This window comes from Triturus cristatus, chromosome 7, assembly GCF_964204655.1.
Source record: "Triturus cristatus chromosome 7, aTriCri1.1, whole genome shotgun sequence".
NCBI lineage: Eukaryota > Metazoa > Chordata > Amphibia > Caudata > Salamandridae > Triturus > Triturus cristatus.
The window spans coordinates 158,165,244-158,188,962 of record NC_140590.1 but is presented as its reverse complement, the minus strand read 5'-3'; the positions used below and the strand labels follow the sequence as shown (position 1 = coordinate 158,188,962).

Below are 23,719 nucleotides of genomic sequence, written 5' to 3'. Positions count from 1 at the left end.
AAGACTGGGCATCCCCCGAGCAGCCGGAAGTCCTCAAACAGGTGTGGCAATCTTCTGCCCAGTGAGTTGGTGGTATCCAGTCCACATCTTATGTTGAATTTGGCTGCGTCTCTCCCATCTGCCACTGCTTGAGAAGGAATGACCCGGGCTTCTTCCGGGCACTGAGGCAGCACCTGCGTGACTGTATCCCAGATAGTATGGGAGTATCAGCCCAAGAGGCATGAGGTATTCACAGACTGCAATGACAAGCTGGAGGAAGGGAACATCTTCTTTCAAGGTGGTACAGCTTCTTGTATTCCCTCTCTGGAGGAGCAGAAAGGAATGCGCCTTTTGATGACAAGGCTTAGACTACGAAGCTCTCCGGGGAGGGCTGTTGGGTCAGGAATGCTGGGTCCCCCGGAGAGGCGGTGGTGACGACGTGCAATCGTCCTAGCCACAGGAACCCCTGTACTGGGCTTGGACGAACTACCCAGAAGGAAGTCTGAGAGAGCTTTATTGAACATTAAAAGGGGGTTCAGAAGAGGAAGCCGCAGGCTGAAGTACCTTTGTCAGGAGGTTAGTCCCGTCAGCCACCGTAGGGAGCTAGAGGACCTCGGCTGCCCTCCCCACCACCACCACCACCACCACAGCATAGGAAGCTCCTTCCTCCAAAGCCACGGTAGGAGTAGAAGGCAAGCTAGTGTCAGGGGATGTGTCCAGACCATTGGCATCACTCTGGTCCATTTGCCAGTTCGGTTCCTCAAGCTGGTCAGTTAAAGGGTCCAGTGGCCCCTCCCAGTCCTCTTGATTACCTTCTGGACCAAAAGGGGCACCAGGAATAAACACAGGAACTAAAGTCCCTTCCGGCATCAGAATAGATGTCGGTCTGGCTCGACATCCACTTCGGTGATGAAGACTGGGTCGGTGCTGACCCGGGGCACACTCGACGCCGGGAACGTCGTCGTCAGGATCGAAGTCTAGGTGGTCGAGTGAGATCCACCAGTGTCGATTCGGACCAAGGCCTGGATCCATGGGGATCCTCCGTAGCAGGGGTCGAAGCTGCAGTGCGTCAAAGTCCCAGGGCCATCGACCGACCCCAGGAGGCCCAAAGGAGCCGGGCTTCCCAAAGATGAGGTACAAGGCCTCATAGAACTTCTGAATCTGGGTAGGAGATGCTCTGGCTCCTGGAAAGGGAGAAAGGTGCGGCGCAGTCTCAGAAGTAGGCTCCAGAGACGGAGCCATAGATCGACGACGCTCAGGATCTCACGTTGCGTCACATCAGCGGACCGACGGAAGAAGTTCAAGAACATCTGTGCTTAGACTTCGTGTGCTTCCCTGCCCTGACTTACTCGAAGATCTCCCGGAGGGCTTCGAGTGCAAGGAGTGTGGGCTCCGCGAACAATCAAGACCTTTCCCTCAAACGAGAGCGACGCAAAGGCAAGCGGCCGGCCTCCGCCAGCTTTTGGAACGTTCCTGCAAAGCCTTTGGGTTCATGGTCCGGCACTCGGGTTGTAGTCGCGCTCCAGACACCAGGGGCACACGAGGTGCGGATCTGTCACAGACATCATCCGGTGGCAGGAACTGTAGGGCTTGAAGCTGGTCCTTCGCTGGGACATCCGACGCACATGGAGTCTACAACTCGAAAAAGACATTGACAAAAGGTTACCCAAAAAGTGCGCTGCCTGCAGCCCCTAAACCATTTTATTTTTTAAAAGCTTAGTGGTGCCCCAGCCCTTTGTAGGAGCACCATAAAGACCCAAAAATATAAATTATTTAGCCCTTGCAGGGCATTCGAGGCACTCCCTGGAGGGAGCAATAAATATGGAATGAGCTGCTACTCCACTCATTTCATATCGTTGTCGGTTTAGTTTCTTGTTTCTGTGCTCTAGTCCCACCGGCTCACTCAACAACTATGTCAAACTTTGGGGGTGGGAGGGAAGGGGAGGAAGGGGATGGGGATGGGGATGGGGATGGGAATGGGGATCATGCCGCCTGTAGCCCAGCTGGCTGTAGGCTTGCGCGATAAGGCGCAGGCCAACCTTTTTTAATTTTACTTTGGGTGCCCCGGTCCTACCGGAGCACCCAACAATTACCAATGTTGGAGGCTGCGGGGTAAGGCCGATGCCCCCCCTAGGCCCTGCCCGCATCCCAGTCAGCACACTTCCTGGGTAAAGGCAATCTTTTTTTAAACGAGGGTGCCCCAGTCCCACCTGGGGCATCCACAACATTGACAGTAGTTAAGGGCAGTAGGGGAGAGGCCCATGCCCGCCCCCCCCCATGCCCGCCCGTTTCACAGCCAGTACTCATGATGGGTGCCAACAGGAACCGGCTGCACTGGGTTTCTCCTGCAGCATTTGTTTTTGCTCCTACCAGGCAGTAACAAACCAATGTTTCCTGCCCAAGAGAGCAAGCTTTATGTGGCCTGAGAAGCAGTGCTCCATATCCCCTGCAAACAAATATGCAACATGCCCCTGGAGATGGGGTTCCCGGAGGTCATTACAAGGCTTAGGGAGAAGGGGGGCCCCACGCCCCCTTCCCAAATAAATAAAGTAATCATTGGGCTCCAGGGGATGGGTTCATCGAGGACATTAGGTGGTTACAGGTGGTGGCGGGTACACACACCTCAATGGTGTGTGGGTAGCTCAGCGCATTGTTTTCAAATACTTTTTTTGAAAGGGCACTGCCTTTTTTTTTTTAATTGTACTGCAGAACTACTGTAGTAACGCATTTTATTTTCTCCATTTTTGACCTAGGGGGACAGGGTATCCCATGCCTTCCCCATGCCTTCCCCAAAAAAATGATACCGTGGACTGAGATAGCTATACATTTTGAACCTTAATTTCTTAAAAACTACTTAACAGATTTACATCAAATCACAAAAAGTATGCTTTCTGGATAGAGTTCTAGCTTAGGGACAAATTTTATGCAACTCCATTCAGATGTTTTGGCTGTAGCGGTGTCTAAAATTTTCATTGCTGCACAAGAAATGCACGTGCAAATACACTAAATAATATGCTCCTATTCATCACATCACAGTGAAATCTCTGTATCAAAGTCTCCAAAAACATACACTTCAAATGCATGTAGTACTGGGTTGTTAATGCAGCAACGCACACTTTCTGCTAAGGTCTAACAAAATTGTGACTCTGGAAAAGGTACAACTGCAGTCAACCTATAAGCTGTGAACAACAAGGCCCCTTTCCATCACCTGCATTCTGGCATGAAGAACAACATGTTCAACGGGTTCCAACAACTTAAGTCAATATAAAATGGACTTGCCACAAGCTTCCGGAACTGCTGGATCTGGAGCTGCTTCTCTTTCAATACACATTTCTGCTTGGTCTTCTTGGAGTTTTCATCTTCCAAACCACGGCACTGATTCAGGAGGGTATCTAGAAAGGCCTTCAGAAGCACATTTTTCAGCTCCAAGTCAAATGCCTCCCTGTTCAGAAGAAACAGCACACTGATGATTCTAGCTAATGGATAAGTAAACATCAAAGAGGGACACTGCTAGCTCGGATACAGCAAGCCATATGCGGATTCCAACTACTAGATAACTAAACTCCCAACAATAGGAAAGTGCTGTCCTTGACTGGAATCTATCATTTGGTAATTTCCAGAGAAAAAAGGACTTTCTGAACAGAGGGGGATTAGGATTTGCTGATCTCTAACATCAAGCCAAAGCCTTTGTCCACTAAACATGAACAGTCAATTAGAGGTTTAAAAGCAGAAATTGTTTGGATCTTGATGGATAAGGAAATTTGAAACTCTGAATAGCCACTCCTCATTAGATAACACTTCATGCAACTTTTTATTTTTCCCCTTTCATCCACGCATTCACATTACACTCCCTAGCAAGGAGGTCAAAAATTAACATTTCACTGCAGCAAGGGGCTTTCTTACCCCTGGATCCAGCTTCATTGTTCTTGGCCTCCTCTTCCCCCTATGCTCTTCTTTAATGGTGCGTTGGTCATTTAACACTAAGATTGCAGCCAGAATGCTGATGAACACAAATGGTGGTAGCCCCTTCCTCCAATGAGCATATATTGCAAACTGAACTATTATTTTTTCCTTGTCCAGGTCTATGCAGTTGAGAATACCAGCCAACAGCTAAACTACGTAACCTCATTGTTGACATGTGAGCCAAAGATGCCAATTGCTTTGAGTTAGTCTCAGACAAGAGGATCTGTGCACTGAAAGTATGGCACAGGATCACAGGTGATAATTCCTTAACATATTCTGTGGCTCGGTGGATTCGTGGACACCAATAGGACTTTATGCACTACCTCCATGAAGTCCTGCCTCTCAGACCTAACATGAAGGCCCCTAATTTCTCTTTGACAAAGACTGATCATAGCAACCCAGCAAGGCAATGAAGTTTACCATCTTTATTCTTCTGGCACATGCTTCACATGTCTTCCTTCCAAACATCTAGCTTCTTGATTTCCTTGGCAGATGGCTATAACAACATTGAGACTGGTAACTCTACACCCTTGGCTGGTGGCCTGGCGTTTGAGCTACACTTATTGAGGCTCTAGGAAGTTGCAGACTTAGTCATAGTTAGAGTCAAAAATCTCTTTACTGTGCTTCAGGGAGCCAAGTACTTAAGGCATGAGGGAGCTCTGTTCTGTAAAGATTCCCATGCTAAAGAGGCAGTGCAATGATATGACAACTGCCACTTGTGGTTGTATGAAGTCTATAACATAATGGACACAAACTGACCCAACTTTACGCCACTGACCTAGGATCTTCTGAAGTCTAAATGGAGAAAAATCCAATTCCATATTACAAACCAAAATTCCATCTATGAACTTCTTCACAGTGCCTGAGAGCCAGTGGAACTGTGCAGATCACCAATTTGCAGTGCTATTGCATCCGGTCTCAACTGATGGCAGCTTATTAGGATCTCTGTGTTGGTGCTCCTTCTTAGTGCTCCAGTGCCCTCTAGCACCTAAGATACGGTCATATAAACTATATGGGTCAACTTATTATTTTGTACAGAGACTCCATTTTGTGCACTTCTGCCCAGTCATAGGCCTGTGTAGAAAATGACAGCCCCTATCGTCCCAGGGAACTATTAATGTACAAGTTACTTACCTTCGGTAACGATGTATCTGGTAGAGACGCAGATTCCTTAACGTAGAATTATCCCCAGGCGTGAGACTGGACCCGGAAAACTTTTGCCACATCATCTCTGCGCGCCGGGGGTGGTACCACATGACCCCGCCCTGACGTCGTCCGCGGACGTGACGTCAGCGAGATCACATAAGTCTGACCCTGGGACGCTGACGTCAGTCTTCTTCGGAGAACTTTTCCGCGCCACAACACAGAGCCACCAGAAACAAAACTGTAATAGTATGGGAACAGTGTGTGAAAACCAGTGAAACAAAAAGGGAAGAAGTGAATGGTGAGGAACAGCACCAATAGGGACAGTGCCAAGCACTGCAGTAGTAAAAGACATGGAAAGGAAGGAGCAGAGGCACTGCTCCTAGAAGCAACCCCGTAAGGCAAAGGCGACATCCCCCCTGGAGACAGAAAAACAGGTGTAAAATGTCGGGGCAGACGACAATCAACAACAGCGAAGGGCGACAAGTCCATAACGGATGAGGAACGACAAATTACCCCAAGACAACACCAGCAAGGAGTGTCAGATACTCTGTAAAAATCTAGGGGCTGAGGCACAGACAAGCAAGCCCCACTCAAAGGGGTCAGAGGAGTCAGAAACCCTAAGCAATGAAAGAAAAAAAGGGAGAAAATTATGAGGAGGCCCCACACTGGAAGAATCAGGGTGCAGGGATGCAACAGGACAGAAGAACCTACCGTCCAATCACCAGAAAAGAAGGAGTGGACCAAAATAAGAGAACCCACAGAAGACAAACACCACCCAAAGGGAGACGAGTGCAGAAGACCAAGCTGAGGGGTCTTCGCAGAACGGGGAGGAAGGGTGGGTCGTGAAGGAATCGTCTCTATCAGATACATCGTTACCAAAGGTAAGTAACTTGTACATCTGAAAGAGACTACTAGCCGCAGATTCCTTACCGTAGAATAGATACCCTAGCCATACCCAGAGCAGAGGAGGGTCTGCGAGAGAACCTCACCAGCTCGCAAGAATACAGGCCCCAAGAGGGGGTGTGTCATGGGGACAAGGAAGACGGCCCAGCCCCCACCAAGCAGAAGCAAGAACAAGGAGAGGGGAAGGCTAGGATATCACAAGCCTTCCCGAGGAGCATAGGGCGTCCGCCAGAAACCCGGATGGTCAGAGGACACCCTGCGAGTACCAGAGGAAGAAAATCACCCTCTAGGCCAGGGAAAGAGAAGGAAGGCAAAGCCTGCCCCAGGAGAACACACACACACAGCTAAGGGCACAGCTGAATGGGTGTCTATCCCGAAGCAGGGAACAAGGCCGGAACAGTTTCACAGTCGAGTAGCGCAGACGTGAGAAAGAAGACCCTGCCGCGCCAAGCTCCAGCAAACAAGGGACAGGAGCACACGGAGGGATACTAAAACTACCAGGCGCGCTCAGCAAACAGTATGAGGCAGCGGCTCAGAACAAGGCGAGCGCAAGACCAAGACAGACAGGCCCCAGCCGAAACTGCGGAGAGCTAGGTGGAAACACCAAGACACGACGCCACAAGGTGCCTGACAAGGGCCAGTCCGATGAACCAGAGGCGAAGAGGGATAGAAACATCAAAGAGAGAGACTGCAGCAAGTGGCATACTGTGACACCAGGAAAACGTGAGGGAACCTGAGAAGGTATCCACGCCCGCCTAGCTTAAAACAGGGCTACACAATAGCCACCAAAGACCCCACCTAGGGTATGAATCGTCCCTGAACAGAAACAGGGAAAAGCACCTCTTAGGGAATCCCGCAGCAGAGGTCAAGAACAGAAAAGACCTGTGGGAACACCACAGACGGCTTACCAAGCAGCCAAACACCTCTTAGGGAAACCCGCAGCAGAGGCCAAGAACCCAAAAGACCTGTGGAAAACACCACAGACGGCTTACTAATCAGCCAAAAAAGACAAAGGTCCAACCAGAGGACCTATGCAGCTGCACTTCACAGCAAAAAACAAAAACCACAAGCTGAAGGGCTGAACCAGTGTGAGAAGTTGGCCAGGCATATGCTGGTCACTAGTTATAGTGGCCACATTGCACCAGTCCAATTCGACTCTTATGGTAGATAGGTTTAAGACAACCTTTTGAAGAAAGCTATCTTAGTGGTAGCTGTGGAGAGCAGCCTTCAGGCTAAGTCTCTGAGGAATGTAAAGCAGCTTGTTTTACCTTATAATCTCTTGAATTACCAAATGAAAGGACACCACACAGGTATATATATATAAAATATATATGTATTTATTTCTAGACACACTCTACTAATCTCTTTATGAGATTAGAAGTCAGGAACATATGCACAAATCAATGTTTTACAACAAATTAAGTCCTAGGGGCGTACAAGACCATATACTAAAAAAGAGGTTAAGGAATGTCGACTTGCAAGGGGACAAGGCCTGGGGCCTTTAGAATCACTGGGGCCTCACTAATCCACCCACGGCAGGTAAGTAAAGGACCCACGGGAGACGCGTGCAGTGTGAGAACACAGCCGCGGGTTCCCTATTGATTTCAATGGAGCAAGTCGCAGTTGGAATTTTAAAGTTTTAGGGTACTTCGGGAGAGTCTACAAGCAAGCCACTTACAGGGTAAGTACTTCGAGGGCCAACACACACAGGAGCACCGGAGTGCACGAGTTACCTCACCCAGGGAAGCCGGGTGCATAGGTGTCTTTTGGTGTCGGGTCGCGGCGTTGTTTTCAATGGAAGTCGAAGAAGATTTGCTGCTTGTGAAGACTGGAGAAGTGTCCGGTGGAATCCAAGGCTGGATTCAGAAGAAGGAAGACCTGAAAGCAGAAGGGACAGTGTTCACAGTCACTTGCCAGTGACCCGGGGCCAGGAAGATGGATGCCCACGGTAGTCGGGTGATTTCAGGTGATTCACGGGTGTCTTGACTCTTCAGCCACGAGGTCCAGGAGGTGTCGACGACGACCAGGAGCTGGATTCGGAGTGTCCCACGAAGTCTGCACCTTACTGAGGTGTCGGCAACCGGATTGGAGCCAACAAGCTTTGGCAACAGCAAGTCTCGTGGAATGTGAAGAAAGTCAGCGTTGCAGACGAGCAAGGTCTGAGGGACTCACCCAGCGACGGTAAGTCAGGGCAGGCCTGGAGCAACCAGGGGAGCCCTTTGGTTCGATGAGAAAGTCTTCAGGGAACCCAAAAGCCAACGGGCAAGGGATCGCAAAGACGCCTCGTGAGGATTCACTTTACAGGAGCCCACGGTCACTCGGGACGAGGTAGGCCACTGATCTTCGGTGGAAATCCTGCTGGAGGCTTGGACCACACGTGGTCCAATGCACAAGTTCGTAGAACGTTGTGAAGGGGTTGCACTAGACAATAGTGCACGGTACCCGGGTATTGCTGTTCCTCGTCACTCGTGGGGTCCACTCGCCTCAGCTTTGCTGGGGACTCACAATGGCAGTCGAGAAGTCAGGAAATCCACTTCCGGGGCTGCAGGGACTTCGGACTCCGGCGGGAGCGGGAAAGTTTGCGACCGTTGATTCAAAGTTTTGCTGCCTGCCAAACAGGGGAGTCACTCCAAGGGAGATTCTTCAGTCTTCCAAAGGTAGTGGAACGTCGAAGGTCCAGGATTCTTCTTGCAGAGCGCCGTCCAGGGATATCTAGTTTGCAATGGCAAGGGTTCCCTATCTTATACTAAAGGAAAGGGAGGGACTAGCTCTCTGACCACTCCTCTGGGAGGGTCAGGGGAGTGGGTGGTTACACCAACTTCCCTTTGTCCAGTTTCGCGCCAGAGCAGGGGCAGGTAGCCCCTGAACCGGTTTGAGCTGGCATATGCACAGAGGAGCCTACTGCTCCCCCAGTGCAGGACTTCAAAGCACTCTAGGAGTGCACCCACCCAGCCCCAATACACTAAATCCTGTCTGGAAGGTGGTGACACCTCCCTGTGACAGGATGCCTATTGTTGGGCCCCCTCCACTGTGAGTTTGTCAGCAGCAGGAGGGCAGCCCAGTGTCTGTGCTGGTGGCATCCATTTTGTGATGCCAGGCTGTTTCAGATTTTTACCGTGTTTCCACAGTAGGTACATGTCTATCCCCCTAGAAGGGTAGGATCATACTCCCACACCAGTTACTGGTGTGGAGGTATGATTCCAAGGCGTTTGACACCAAACACAAGATGTTTTGATGCAGTCATCCTAAAGTTAGCATTTACCGCTAGGTTATAATGCACTTAAGAGTATATGGTATGACCGCATCCACAAACAGCCACAGAGAATAGACTCTGCCAGCTGCAGAGGGGCCCTGCTCATGCAGAGGCACCCCTCACATTGTAAACCAAGCACCCTGCCCTCACTATTGATAGGGCCTGCCTTAGGGGTGACTGATAGGTTTATATGTGTGTGTAAGGTGAGATAAAGGGAACCTGTACCTCAGTGAGGAGTGCTAACACTACTTCACCCAGGCTGCAGTAGCAGGCCTGTGGTGTCAGATTTATTCTGCTTCCCAGGGGTGGCATAATATATGCTTCAGCCCCTGGTAGGCCTGGGAAGTACCTATGCCCTTGGTACCCAAGGTACCATATACTAGGGGCTCATAAGGTACCACAGTATCCAATCACTAGTGCATCTAATATGCACTCCAAGTTGTTTAGAGAGAACAGAGAGACTGGGGCCCTGATTAGCAGGGACCCAGCCAGACTATAGCCATTTTTCTGAACTCACTTCTGCTGGTTTTAGAACTCTGCACACTTTACCACTGCTGACCAGTGCTAAAGTGCTTGTGCTCTCGCCACTAAACATGGTAACATTGGCTTATCTCCAACTGCTCCCTTTAATTTACTTACAAGTCCTTAGAAATTGCACTCCATGTGCCCAGGGCCTGTAAACTAAATGCTACTAGTAGGCCCGTAGCACAGATTGTGCCACCCAACCCTAAAGCAGGCCCTGTATAACCCACAGGGCAGGGTATTTTAAAGGCAGGGCAGGGTATTTTAAAGGCAGGACATGTACTTTTACACGTCTTGGTAGACAAAAACTCTCAATTTTGATTTTTACTACTGCAAGGCCCATCTCTCCCATAGGAGAACATTGGGATTACTTTTTAACATCTTTTAAGTGTAACTTCTAAGTGTGAAGAGATTACGTTTTCAAGTTTAGTCTCACTGAACTCAAATTTGAAAATCACAATTTATGGCCAAGTTGGATTACAAATTCCAGTTTAGCAAATGCCACTTTTAGAAATTTGGCATTTACTTTAGCCATTTGCTGCCTTCTACTGGTCTCTGGAATACACGTCTGGGGTGGGGAACAGCTGGATTCCTGCATTCCCTTCAGACAGTCAGCACACAAAGGAAGGGTAGGTGTGAATGAGTGGTCATTTGCATGCAGATGGCCCATCCAGAGAAAAATGGAATGAAAGAGCTGACGCACCTTAAAGGGCTGTGTCCTGTCCACACACAAAGGATTGATTACACCCCTGCAGCATGTCTGGAGCCTGGGAAGGACGGGAGAGCCTCTGTGCACTTCAAAGATTTCTTTGGAGCCTCCCCCACTTCAAAGGCACCAGTGGATACAAGTACTGGACCTCTGACACGACCAAATCAATAAATTTCTGGACCTGTGACCACTTTGCCAGGAAAAGGAGGATCTGCTGCGCTGCTGAAGGAATGCCACTCTGCTAGAACTGCTATTTGCAGAACTCTTGCCTTGCTGTGTTGCCCTGCCGCCTGCTGCTCGCTCTCTCTCTCTGCCTAGGTGAGAAGGACTGAACCTGCATCCCTTGGGCCCTGAGTGACTCCAAGGGCTTGCCTCCTGTTCCAACAATTGGGCTCATCTGCTTGTGAGTCTGCCCTGCCTAGGGGTGCCACCCCTATCTCGGACCTTTATAAGTGGACCTAGGGGTTTGCTCCAGTTGAACTGACGCATTCTCGGCTGTGAAAACAGAATAGACACATCGCCGCTGCTGCGGGTACTGACCAGCCCATCATACTCGGAACCGCCGCATTGCACTCGGAACCATCATTTTGGACAAGACGCATCACTGCCACTGCACAGAGAATATCGACGCATTGCCTCAAAAGCCTGGAGAAATTTGGCGCATCAACTTCGGAACGGCCGCACTTTGGAAGGAGTAGTTTCTTACCTGTAACTCCAGTTCTGTAGTAGGGGTATCTCTGTTATAGTCATAATCTATGAATAATCCCCGCCCATGTGCGGGGACCCCGGAGCAATCAAAAATATCTCTTAAGCTGTCCCGCATTTGCAAACCTGCAAAGACACTTAAGAGACAGACAAAATAATACAGCCTAATCACAACAAGGCTGCACTGGCCAGCACTTCCTCTGAAGTGAACACAAAAAGCCAAAATAAAGTTTAAATGTCATTTTTATTCACATCTGACATCCTCCTTTATTATCACACACTCCCTTCACCAAAATCCCTTTAAACAATAGAGAGGAAGGGGTGGACAGACAAGCCCTATAGGCTGTCATTATGTGTCTGCTAAAGGGATACCGTGCCTTTAAGAAACTCTCCAGAGACCCCCGGTATCCCAGGATGCACAGCCAACATAAGTTACTTTCAGTTCTTTTTGAAGGTGTATAACAACAGGCCTGATACTATCAGTTTACTCCACCGGGGAGGAGGGAGGGTCGCTTATGACTATAACAGAGATACCCCTACTACAGAACTGGAGTTACAGGTAAGAAACTACTCCTTCTGTAGTAGGGGATCTCTGTGTATAGTCATAATCTATGAATAGAATGGCAAGCCCATCCCAACCAACAAGCAGCGGTGGAGTAAGCCCAAACACCAACAAATCACTGTGCAAACAAATTCCTCAGCGAAGCCTGTCCAACCTGCGCATCTGCCCTAGCATCAGAATCCAGGCAGTAATGCTTCGTAAACGTATGGACCGACTTCCAGGTGGCAGCCTTACAAATGTCAGCAATGGGAACATTCCTAAGCAAAGCTGTAGTAGCAGCCTTGCCTCTAGTCGAATGTGCCGTAGGCTTACCCCCCAATGTTTTATTAGCTTTTTGGTAACAAAGCTGAATACAGGAAACAATCCATCTGGAAATGGACTGTTTTGAGGTAGCTAAACCAGTTCTTACCGAACCATAATTAACAAACAGTTGATCCGACCTGCGGATATCTTTTGTCTTATCCAGATAGAATTTCAGTACCCTACGTACATCAAGTGAATGCAGAGACCTCTCCGCCGGAGAGGAAGGATGCTGAAAAAACGTAGGCAAAGTTATCATTTGATTTACATGGAAATCAGATATCACCTTAGGCAAAAATTTAGGATGGGTACGCATCACTACTTTAGAAGCATGGAAAACAGTATACGGCTCTTGACAACACAGAGCCTGAATCTCACTCACCCTCCTGGCCGATGTAATGGCCACAAGGAAGGCAGCCTTCCAAGACAAATGCTGCAACAAAGCCTTATGGATAGGCTCAAAAGGCTCCCTCATCAATCTAGATAACACCACATTCAATTCCCATGGTGGAGAAGGTCTTCTAACAGGGGGAAACACCTTACGCAAACCCTCCAAAAAATCCTTAATCACAGGGATTTGAAAAAATGAGGTTTGAGAAGGGCCTTTCCTATACGCAGTCAGAGCTGCGAGATGAACCTTAAGAGATTGAAAATTAAGCCCAGACTGGGCCAACTGCAGCAAATAAGGCAAAATAACATCTTCTTTACAGGATGTAGGGTCAATGTCCTTTGCCTTGCACCATAAGCAGAATCTCTTCCACTTATAGGCATAAGAAGTCCTTGTAGACGGTCTCTTTGCCTCTCTCAAAATCTCCATACAGTCCTGAGGCAGGTTCAAATGTCCATATTGCACTAGCTCAGGAGCCATGCTGCCAAACTCAAGGACGAGAGATTGGGGTGAACCATCTGTCCTCCGAACTTCGTGAGAAGGTCCGGCCGACACGGCAGGCGTCTGTGTGGCAGAACAGACCGGTGAAGAAGGTCGGTGAACCACCATTGCCTCGGCCACTCCGGAGCAATCAGGATCATTCTGGCTCTGGATTGCGACAGCTTGATCAGCACCGCCGGAATCAGGGGAATGGGTGGAAAGGCGTAGAGAAAGCTGTTGGACCAGCTGATCCATAGGGCATTCCCCAGCGTCCCTGGCTGGTAGTACCTGGACGCGAAGTCGCGGCATTTGCTGTTTTCTGCCGTAGCGAACAGATCTATATCCGGAGTGCCCCACTCTGCGAAGACGTCTCTTAGCACGTCGTCGTTTAGCACCCACTCGTGGTTCTCTTGGACGAGCCTGCTGAGCGCGTCTGCTTGGGCATTCTGCACCCCCGGCAGACGGGTCGCCGTGATCGTCAGGTTCCTGGCCACCAGCCAGTTCCAGATCGCCTGTGCCTCCCGAGACAGGGTGCGTGAACGTGAGCCCCCCTGCTTGTTGAGGTAATACATGGTCGTAGTATTGTCCGTCTGAACCAGCAGGGAGTTCGTCCTGAAGGAGGGATGGAACGCCTTCAAGGCCAAGTGTACCGCTCTGAGTTCCAAAAAGTTGATATGGTAAGTCGTCTCCATCTGCGACCATATCCCCTGAATCTGAAGAGGGCCCGAATGCGCTCCCCAGCCCTGGAGAGACGCATCGGTCACTATGGTCTGGACCAGAATATCCTTGTGAAAAGGAGTCCCCTTGCAGACATTCTCTGGGGCACACCACCATTTCAGAGACTGCCGAGCGTGTTGAGACAGCTGGATCTTGTCCTCCCAACGCCCCCGCCTCTGGTCCCATTGATCCTCCAGACATTCCTGTAGGGGCCTCATATGCAGACGTGCATTGGGGGTGAGGAAGATGCAAGAAGCCATCGACCCCAGTAAGGAAGACACCGTCCTCACCGTAGGAGAGCGGGCTGAGATGAGATGCCGCGCCTTCCCACGGATCGATAAGCGTCTCTCCTCCGAAGGACACACGCTTGCGGTCAAGGTATTGACTGAGGCCCCCAAGTACTGGAGACACTGCACAGGGATCGGCACTGACTTTGACATGTTGATGTGCAGGCCCAGGCGATGCAGCAAGGCAGCTGTCCTGTTGAAATGGCACTGGGCTTCCTGGTAAGTGGACGCTTTGATCAACCAATCGTCCAGGTAAGGATACACAAACACCTTGGTCTTCCGCAGGTGTGCCGCGACCACCGCCATGCACTTGGAGAACGTCCGTGGTGCAGACTTCAGTACTCCCGTTTGGCCTGAATACTGGTAATGGTTGTTGCCTACCAGAAACCTCAGGAACTTGCGATGCTTTGGTGCGATCGGCACATGAAAGTAAGCGTCCTGCAGATCTATGGCGCACAGCCAGTCTCCTCGATGTAACTGAGGGTAAATCTGATGCAGGGACAACATACGGAACTTTTCTCTGCGGATCCACTTGTTGGCTTGACGCAGATAGAGAATAGGCCTGAACTCGTTCTTGTTCTTTTTTCTTACGAGAAAGAACCGGGAGTAGAGACCTCTTCCTTTTTGCTGCAAAGGAACCGCTTCTATCGCCCTCTTTTTTAACAGAACGTCTGCCTCCCGCTGGAGCTCCCTTACCATGTAGGAGGAGCGCACTGGTGGAATCTGTGGAGGCGGGCTGGTGAAACGAAGACAGTACCCATTGCAAACAATATTCAGCACCCACTTGTCCTGCGTTATTGTCCTCCACTCTGCCAGGTAGTGTTGAATACTTCCCCCCCACCGGAGCGGGTAACGGATGAGGGGGAAGTAACTTTTCAGGGCTTCGACCCGGCCGGGCCTTTGTTCCCCGCCGAGGACTGATGCTGGCCTCTGCCTCTCTGGCGCTTCTGAAAGGACTGCCTCGGGTACTGCTGCTGTTGCTGGGGCTGTTGTTGGTGGCCCGACTGACGCCCTTGGCCTCTCTGCTTGGCGTAGCACCTGCCCGAGGAGCGGAAGGACCTCCTCTGCTCCTTGGGCCTCTCCAGCCCCACCGCCTTCAGAGTTTCCGCCTCAGCCTTCATGCGGGCCATCTCGTCATCCGCATGTGACCCGAACAGCGTCGTGCCAGAGAATGGTAAATTGGCGATCTTCTGCTGTGCTTCAGGCTTGAGCGGGGTCAGCCGCAGCCAGGAATGCCTCCTCATGTGTATGCCGTGGCAGTACCCATGGGCCGCCAGCAGCGACACATCCCCCGCCACACTGATGATCTGATTAGAGACCATCATGCCCTCGTTCAGCACCTCCTGAAAGTCCTCCCTCATGTCTCTAGGCAGGGAGGCAGCGAACTGTTGCAGGGAGTCCCAAAGAGACCTGTCATAGCGCCCCAGCAGAGCGGAGGCGCTAGCGGCCTTCATCGTAGTGGCCGACGTGGAGCACATTCTCCTCCCCAAAGAGTCCATTTTGCGACTCTCCTTATCCAGAGGAGCCGTGGATGAAGGCGTCGTAGAGTGTTGTTTACGAGCCGCCGCCACGATAACAGAATCCGGTGGAGGATCCACTCTGAGGAACGCCGGGTCCGAGTCAGGAGCCCTGTACTTTTTTAGCAGTCTCGAGGGCGCCGGTTTCACCACGGCCGGCGTCAAGAACACCTCCATTGCAGGTTCCTCCAACCCCGGAACCAACGGGAGGAGGGGGCGCGACAGATGAGCCTTATGCAAAGTCTCAAAGATCACAGAAGTAGTGGGAATAGGGGTAGTGACTGATATCCCCAACTTCGCAGCCCCTCTCATCAGCACCTCCTGAAACGTGGCAATGTCATCCACCGGCGAGACGCGGGTAGGAGGCGTCTCCGACAGCGAGGGCGAAAAAGAAGAGTACGTGCCCCTCGAGCCTCTGGAACGAGACCGATATCTCCGTCGCCCATGTCCAGAGCGAGTGGACGATCTGCGCCTACTCCGTGATCGCCTGCGAGGGCGAGAGCGAGATCTCTGCCTGTGAGGAACCCTCGGGGGCGGAGGCGGTGCCTGTGGTGGCGATGTAGGCAGCTGAGGCACGGGCAGAGGCAGCGGAGGAGGGGGCGGAGGGAGAGGAGGAGGAGGAGGAGGAAGGGCAGGCACCGGTGGAGGCGCCGGTGGAAGGTCGGGCACAGGAGGCAGAGGCGGCTGCTGGGTACGCAGCGGGGACAGATGTTCCGAAGCCCCATCACTCCTAGCAGGCGAGCCCCCACCAGAACTGTCCGGGCTCGCGGCCACTCTCCTCTTCTTGGCGGGCCTGTCCCGTGTGGAAGCCACCGACGGGGAACGTCCGCGCCTCCCCGACCCCCGACTGGAGCTCGTAATCACTGAGGACGTGTTCCCCGATGTCTGTGACGTCGAACTGTACGTCGACCTCGTCCGGCGTCTCTTAGCCCTCGACGTCGAACGCCGTCTCGCAGTCGAGCGTCCTCTCGACGTCGAACCATGCCTCCTCGACGTCGAACCATGCCTCCTCGACGTCGAACCATGCCTCCTCGACGTCGAACCATGCCTCCTCGACGTCGAACCATGCCTCCGACGTCGAACCACGCCTCGACCTCCGTCGCCGCGGTGTCGGCTTCTGCCTCGACGTCGACTGCTGGTGTCTCGACGTCGACGACCTGTGCCTCGACGGCGACCTGTGCCTCGACGGCGACCGACGGCGACCTGTGCCTCGACGGCGACCTGTGCCTCGACAGCGACCTGTGCCTCGACAGCGACCTGTGCCTCGACAGCGACCTGTGCCTCGACAGCGACCTGTGCCTCGACGGCGACCTGTGCCTTGACGGCGACCTGTGCCTTGACGGCGACCTGTGCCTCGACGGCGATCGTCTCCGCCTGGACGGCGGGCGCCGGGATCTCGGCGTCGACTCCGTCAGCGTCGAGCCGTGGGTCGACGGCGAAGGTGGCGAGTGAAGTCCATGGGGCTCGGTACGACGTCGATGTGTTGTTGACGTCGACCGTGACACCTGCGACGGCGACCCGGACCCGGGTCTCGCCGGCCCCTCCCTCGACGTCGAACGCCGAGGCTGCCGCGACCCAGAGCCCTGGATCGACGGCGAACATACCGGTGCCTTCTCTCTCGCCGTCGACGTCGTCGCCTTCGACGTCGAACGCGACCTACCAGCCGGTAGGTGCCGTTTCTGCTCCCTGCCCTGTCCGGAGGTCCCTCCAGGGGCTGAAGCATGGGCGGAGGAGGGGGAATGAGACCCTCCATGCCCCGAAGTCCCACCGGTCCTCTGCTGCTCCTGGCCCTGAAGGCGAGTCTTCTCCCTGTCCCTCAGGGTCCTCTTAGAAAAGGTTTTGCAGATGGCACATGTAGCTGGGACATGTGAGGGCGACAAGCAGAGGATACACACATCATGTGGGTCCGTCTTAGCCTTTTTCCTCCCACACTCAGGGCAGGTATCGAACAAAGCCATGCTAAGAGTGGGCCAAAACTGCTCCAGATTGCAGGCAGTAGTATAAAAAGGTTCTAGACCTCGAATGAAAACACTATTTATCCAAAAAATCCAATTTTAATCAAGTAAACCACCCAAAAGGGTAGAGCTCAAGCTCCAGGGTCCTGCTAGCAGGAGCCGGAAAAAAGAACTGAAAGTAACTTATGTTGGCTGTGCATCCTGGGATACCGGGGGTCTCTGGAGTGTTTCTTAAAGGCACGGTATCCCTTTAGCAGACACATAATGACAGCCTATAGGGCTTGTCTGTCCACCCCTTCCTCTCTATTGTTTAAAGGGATTTTGGTGAAGGGAGTGTGTGATAATAAAGGAGGATGTCAGATGTGAATAAAAATGAAATTTAAACTTTATTTTGGCTTTTTGTGTTCACTTCAGAGGAAGTGCTGGCCAGTGCAGCCTTGTTGTGATTAGGCTGTATTATTTTGTCTGTCTCTTAAGTGTCTTTGCAGGTTTGCAAATGCGGGACAGCTTAAGAGATATTTTTGATTGCTCCGGGGTCCCCGCACATGGGCGGGGATTATTCATAGATTATGACTATACACAGAGATCCCCTACTACAGAACAGATGATACGCTCACAGACTTGACGCATCACCGCAGTTGCGTGGAGAAATTCAGTGTAACACCTCACCTGAGTGGGGATCACCGATGGTACTTTTGCTCCCTGGCTTGCTTTGGTCATGTCTTCGGCCCGCACTCCATCGTTGTAGGCCTGAACTTTTGACTTTGTCCTGGTCCAGTGTGACCAATTAACTCTTTAGGCACTAGTGGCTTCTAAGCACTAATTTTTAAACATTAAATGCAAAATATAATCTCTCGAATTCTACTGGATAGATTTTTAACATTTTGGTCTGGTTCCATTTATGAAATCATAATATATTTTTCTAACCTGATTTTGAGTCTTTTTGTGGTGTTTTCACTGTGTTGTTGTATGAAGTGTTGCACTAAAACTTTACACCTTGTCTCTTAAGTTAAGCCGGCCTGCTAGGTGCCAAGCTACCAGAGGGTGAGCACAGTATAATTTAGGTTGACCTACAGTGACTAGGATTGCGGTTCCTGCTTGGACATACTGCCAACCAGAAACCCAGTTTCTAACACTGGCGATCAGCCGCAAAAATAGGTCTTGTTTTTGTGAAGTGCCATACAACAGATCGCTATACATTACCCATTCACATCCAAGACCATTTCGATTTTTATCATTTTTTCCAGGCCAAGATTAAAACTGTAGGAAGCTGGCTTTTTATGTAGTGTAGCAAAAGGAGGTACACTATGTAGAAAGTCCAGGCAACCCTGAACGGCTTGCTGAGTTTAAATTAAAAATCTCAAATTCTCTCTTTTGCGGTAGTGAAGGCAAGCATTTGTTGTACACAGAGTTAATAAATGAGACAATCAAGAAGAAACTCAAGACCAATTTAGAAAAATACATTTTTGATAGAATTTTAGACAGCAAGATCTTCATATTCGGGTCAGTACTTTAGACATTATCAAATCTACAGTAGAAACAATAGAAAATGACAGCTGTCAGATTGGAGGCATGATCTTCGAACGCAGTAATGTTATCCTATGGGAGAAACATTCCCTGCATAGGGTAACTTACAAGCAACTTAGAGGGCTGTTCTTCTGGACTTAAGGGAAGTAGGGGCCAAGGTCCAAGAAACTACCAGCAGTACAATGATGTCTGCCCTGACATGTCCAGGTGCAGAGGGGCCAGTCACGATGGTAGCCTCTACCCTTTAATGTCAATGGGAAATAGTACCTGAAGAAATAAGCTGCAAACGGGGACTGGGGGTCCAGACCGGCAGAACCCAATGGGGGCTCAATTCTTGAGTGTCTCTGAGGCACAGGGACACCGTTGGTTCCTGTGGACTCAGGCTGTGGGGCCCAGGTGCATACGTTTTTTGTCAGGTTTTCTCACTCTGAATTGGAGACTTGGTGAAGGGGGAGCAAACCGGTGAGAAGGGCCACTCTCGGTGCTGGCCTCGTAGATTCTGCCCTCCTGCGACGGTAGGTCGTGTTGGCGGTGTCTAGACTGGACACATAAAAAGCATTGGTTGCGGCAATTGCTCCGGTACCGAGGGTATTGGTGCAGGGCAGCTCCTTCAGGTCCTGGCATCTCCAAACTTGGTGAGGAGACTGACCTAACCTCTTTGAGCAAAAATACCTTTTGCTGGGTGCTGCTCCCTCAGTGGGCCCAGAGGTCAGCAGAACGATTGACCAGGCAGCTGCAGTTGGTGCTTGCTGGTGCAGGGAAGTGGCTCCTCCACTCCAAGAGAGATCTTTTCCGGTTGTTGAGAGGCTAGACGGTTCTCCAAGGGTTTGGGGAGGGTGTCCAGCTCTTTGTCAAGGTGGCCACGGCGATTGGTAAAGACAAGCAGTCTGGCAGGGTTTGGCACAAGTCTTTGGTGCAGGTCCTCTGTTCTCGCTCTGTCGGTCCATTCTTTGGCTCTCTCAGTTACTAGCAGCTGACGTCTTGACCTGTATTCCTGGTGTCAGAGGGCCACCTAAATACTCAATTTAAGGGCGTTAAGGCGAGTGTAGGATAGTAGCCAATGGGCTACTTAACCCTGGGATCACTACACCCCCTAATCACTTCCTTTGGGGATTGGACATCAACCTGTCCCAGAGTTCCTAATTTTACCACCACCAAGATGGCGAACTCCTTTCTTGGCTGCTTACATAAGGCTGCCCACCTAAGGCTGTCCATCCAAGGGTTGTGTCCAGCCTGGCATCACGCCTCCTGACTAATTTCCTGCCTGTCCTGGTGCCAAATAGGCCTCAGGCAGGCGGTGGGATTCCCCAAGTCTGGCGAAAGCTGGGGGCACATGAAAGTCTGGCCATGGTATGCAAAATTCATTGGCCATCCTGCTGGAGCAGGTGATAACACCTCCTGCCAGAGCAGGCTTTGTTCCTGACCTCCTAAGAGCGTGGGCTTTCACCGGCAGTGGTCAGAAACAAGTGTCGTGGCAGGCTGGAAGGGTCCAGTCAGCAAGCACACTAAAAGACTAGTATAGTTTCAAGGGGGCACCCCTAAGGTGCCCTCTGCATGCATGTCATAATATATCTAGTACTGGCAACAGTACAGATTTATTAAGACAAGGTCTTTGATATCAAACACCACAGGTTTTGTTATATGGCCCTTAGGGACATTGTCGACATGGCTAAGTTAGCATTAGCTTTGCTGCCATGATGCTGCTTTTGCGCACGTTACAACATGACTTTTTAGCAAGACTCGGTTTGTGCCTTTCACATGAGAACGGTCTGCTTTTCACGTTCTCTGCTAAATTCCTGGAGTTTAGTCTGAACATGATGTGCAAGGTCGATAAACAATGCCCCTTGTTATTTTCTTCAGGTCAGACCCTAGCACCTAGACATAACATGCTAAACACAGCTGCAATGTTGGAGACTCGTGCTTTCATATTACGGGGATGCATGTTGTTTTAACACACACTTGGAGAGAGCCTTTCCATAGAGAAGAGCTATGCTGTTCCTATGATGTAAACCTTACATCCAGGCTTTAAGATATAGGGTCTGCTGTCAAAGCTCAGAGATCTTCCTTTATATAAATAAACTTCTTCCAGTCAAGAGGAGGTTGGTTAGGCCTTATAGTCCTTTTTCCACTGTCTTTATATAATGACTTCCCCATTTGTACTATATGGAATTGTAACAATGCTAATTGTTTTGAGTTTATGCATTTTGCTGCTGGTAGTTGCTCGTATACTGTATTGTAGAGCACGATGGTCAAAATAAACATTTTGAACTATTATAGTAACTGTCAATTCTTGTGTAAAAGTATGAGTGAGCGAGCAAAAGGGTATGTCTTGCTACCGCGATTCCTGAGAGTCGGGGTGCTGTGTTCTGGGTTGTCTAATCATTTGTAGCTTTGTGATTTTTGAAGGAGAACGAATGAGACACTATAGCTAGTAGGTTTCTGGATTTTGTGTACTAAGGTGATAGGTTGGTACACCCCTATACACTCAGGTCCTGTTTTCCTGCGCATAGTTCTGTGTGGGTGCAGAATCCACACAACATGGCGCCACCAACGTTTGGTCTGGTTCTTATCTGCAAGACTCTTGAGTAGTTTGTACTTGTCCACAAAACGCTCACTTCTGTTTCCAGAGACAGCTGTGACGGTGTAACCTCCTATATTGATGTTTTATAGGTTCTTTCAAGCTTTAAAAGGTTCTTTCTCTTTGTTCTTAACCTGTTATTGCGCTGCCGCGCTTTAGGTTGTCGTTCTTTGTTTTTTATAACGACGGTTGATATTACGCCTCATAGCCGCGCGCTGATCAGGGCATATTTGATTCAGTATGGGGTACCTGATGCGAGTGCAGCGCTCATATTTGTTGTGGAAGCGGATCCAGCTTTCCGCTTCAAGGTGTTCTATTCTTGGGTTCCCTTCCTGGCAGTGGATGGGACAAACAATGTGTTTCACAAGTATAATGCCACCGCGATTCCGCGGGGCTATCAACCTTATAGTACTCTTGAAGTTCCGATCACAGGTTGGCAACACCAAATTTGGTTTAATGGCACCCTCCCTCACCCAATAATGACGGCCCGTTTAGGTCCTTTATCGATAGATGGGGACACGAGGCACGTTTTGGCTGGGTATACCCCACACCCGCGTCGGCTGACCACAGCGTCGCTTGCAGAACTCCGCGTGTTACGTACGTCTTGTTTTTCCAAATACCAGTCCTGTAGAGAAACACAGGATCTTAACTAGAAGTCTGCCTAAAGACTTACTTCCCAAGTTAGCTGATTGTAACACCTGGGGCAAGGTGTTTGCAGCGGTATATTCGAAGTGTTTCGGCACTCCCTCCATGACAGTACTCCCTTGCTTTATAAAGCATGTTCAAGATGAACACAGAGCCGAAGAGGCTGTAGAGTTAGGGATGTGACTGGTGGGGGTGTTTGACATGGTTGCTGACATGATACTTGCTAATGTCAAGGGTGATGCTGTGAGCTTTCATGTGGCAAACCGCTTGGAGGCTGTCGCAGAGGCAGACAAGCCACGAGAATTGCCAAAGATTATTGCTAAGGCTTACAAAACCATAGGCCGTAATAGTTTGGATTTGCGTTTGATTAAAACGCTTAATTCCCAATCTCAAACTCAACAAAAATCCCAGTCTGATAAAGACGAGCGCCCGTTCTTTCCTAAAAAGAACTGGAAAACAAGAAACAGGGCAGCAACAGCAGAAGCAAGGTTTGTGTCCTGGTTCACCGACACCTGAGTCTTCCGAGTGTACTTCTGACTTGCGCAACCGCGTGAAAATTAAGGCTAACAATAGATTTCAAGTCCCTGATCAGCGCTCTCCTCATTCTTTACAGGACCCATCAGGCTCAAGTCGGTGGAGGGGAACGCCAGGATCGTGGCAAAAGTCAACCTGCACCACAGGGACGAGATCAGCCTTGACAGCTTGACGTTAAAGGAAAACAAGCATTTGCCTCGTTTTCGACCCCTGTTTCAAAAGAAAAAAGTTGCCGCTTTAACAGCGAGATATGCCTCAGGCGGTGAGAACGCGACTCCTGGATTGGACATAGGCAGTGACCCTGATAGACAGCGCAGAGGAGTTTACCATGCTGCGGGAGGCTCTGTGTCCTTGTCTGGAGGCGACAGCAACTGATACATTCATTACAGTAGAGACAGCACATACCAGGGTTGCCCCCCTCCCGGATAGGCTCTATAACATTATTCAAAGTGAAGGATGGATCCCCACAGAAACCAGGAAGACCGTTACCCAGGCACTTGTCACCAGCCGACTGGACTACGGGAACACCCTCTACGCCGGAACCACAGCCAAACTTCAAAAAAGACTCCAACGCATCCAGAACGCCTCCGCACGACTCATCCTGGACATCCCCCGACAAAGCCACATCACCGGACACCTGAGAGACCTGCACTGGCTCCCTGTCAACAAGAGAATCACGTTCAGACTCCTCACCTACGCACACAAGGCTCTCCACAACCTGGGCCCCAAGTACCTCAACGACCGCATGACCTTCTACACGCCCACCCTCCAGCTACGATCGACCAGCCACGCCCTCGCCACCGTTCCACGCATCCGCAGAGCCACCGCCGGAGGAAGATCCTTCTCCTACCTGGCAGCCAAGACTTGGAACTCCCTCCCCATCCACCTTCGGCTAACCCAAGACCATCTCTCCTTCAGGAAGCAGCTCAAGACCTGGCTGTTCGAGCAGTAACGTACCCCTCCTCCCCAGCGCCTTGAGACCCTTCCGGGTGAGTAGCGCGCTATACAAATGTCGTGATTGATTGATTGAAGGTGATATACCGCGTCCA

At 50.6% G+C, this 23,719-nt stretch overlaps 1 protein-coding gene across 4 annotated transcripts in view; it reads right to left on the bottom strand.

Moving 5' to 3' along the window:
- HAUS5 (HAUS augmin like complex subunit 5) overlaps positions 1-23,719 on the bottom strand; it is a 343,036-nt gene that overhangs the window by 133,882 nt on the left and 185,435 nt on the right. For all 4 annotated transcript variants that reach the window (XM_085615894.1, XM_085615897.1, XM_085615895.1 and 1 more), the window contains one exon: positions 3,259-3,421. In XM_085615894.1, the coding sequence (XP_085472020.1) occupies positions 3,259-3,421 (163 nt within the window). The remainder of the gene's footprint in view (positions 1-3,258; positions 3,422-23,719) is intronic.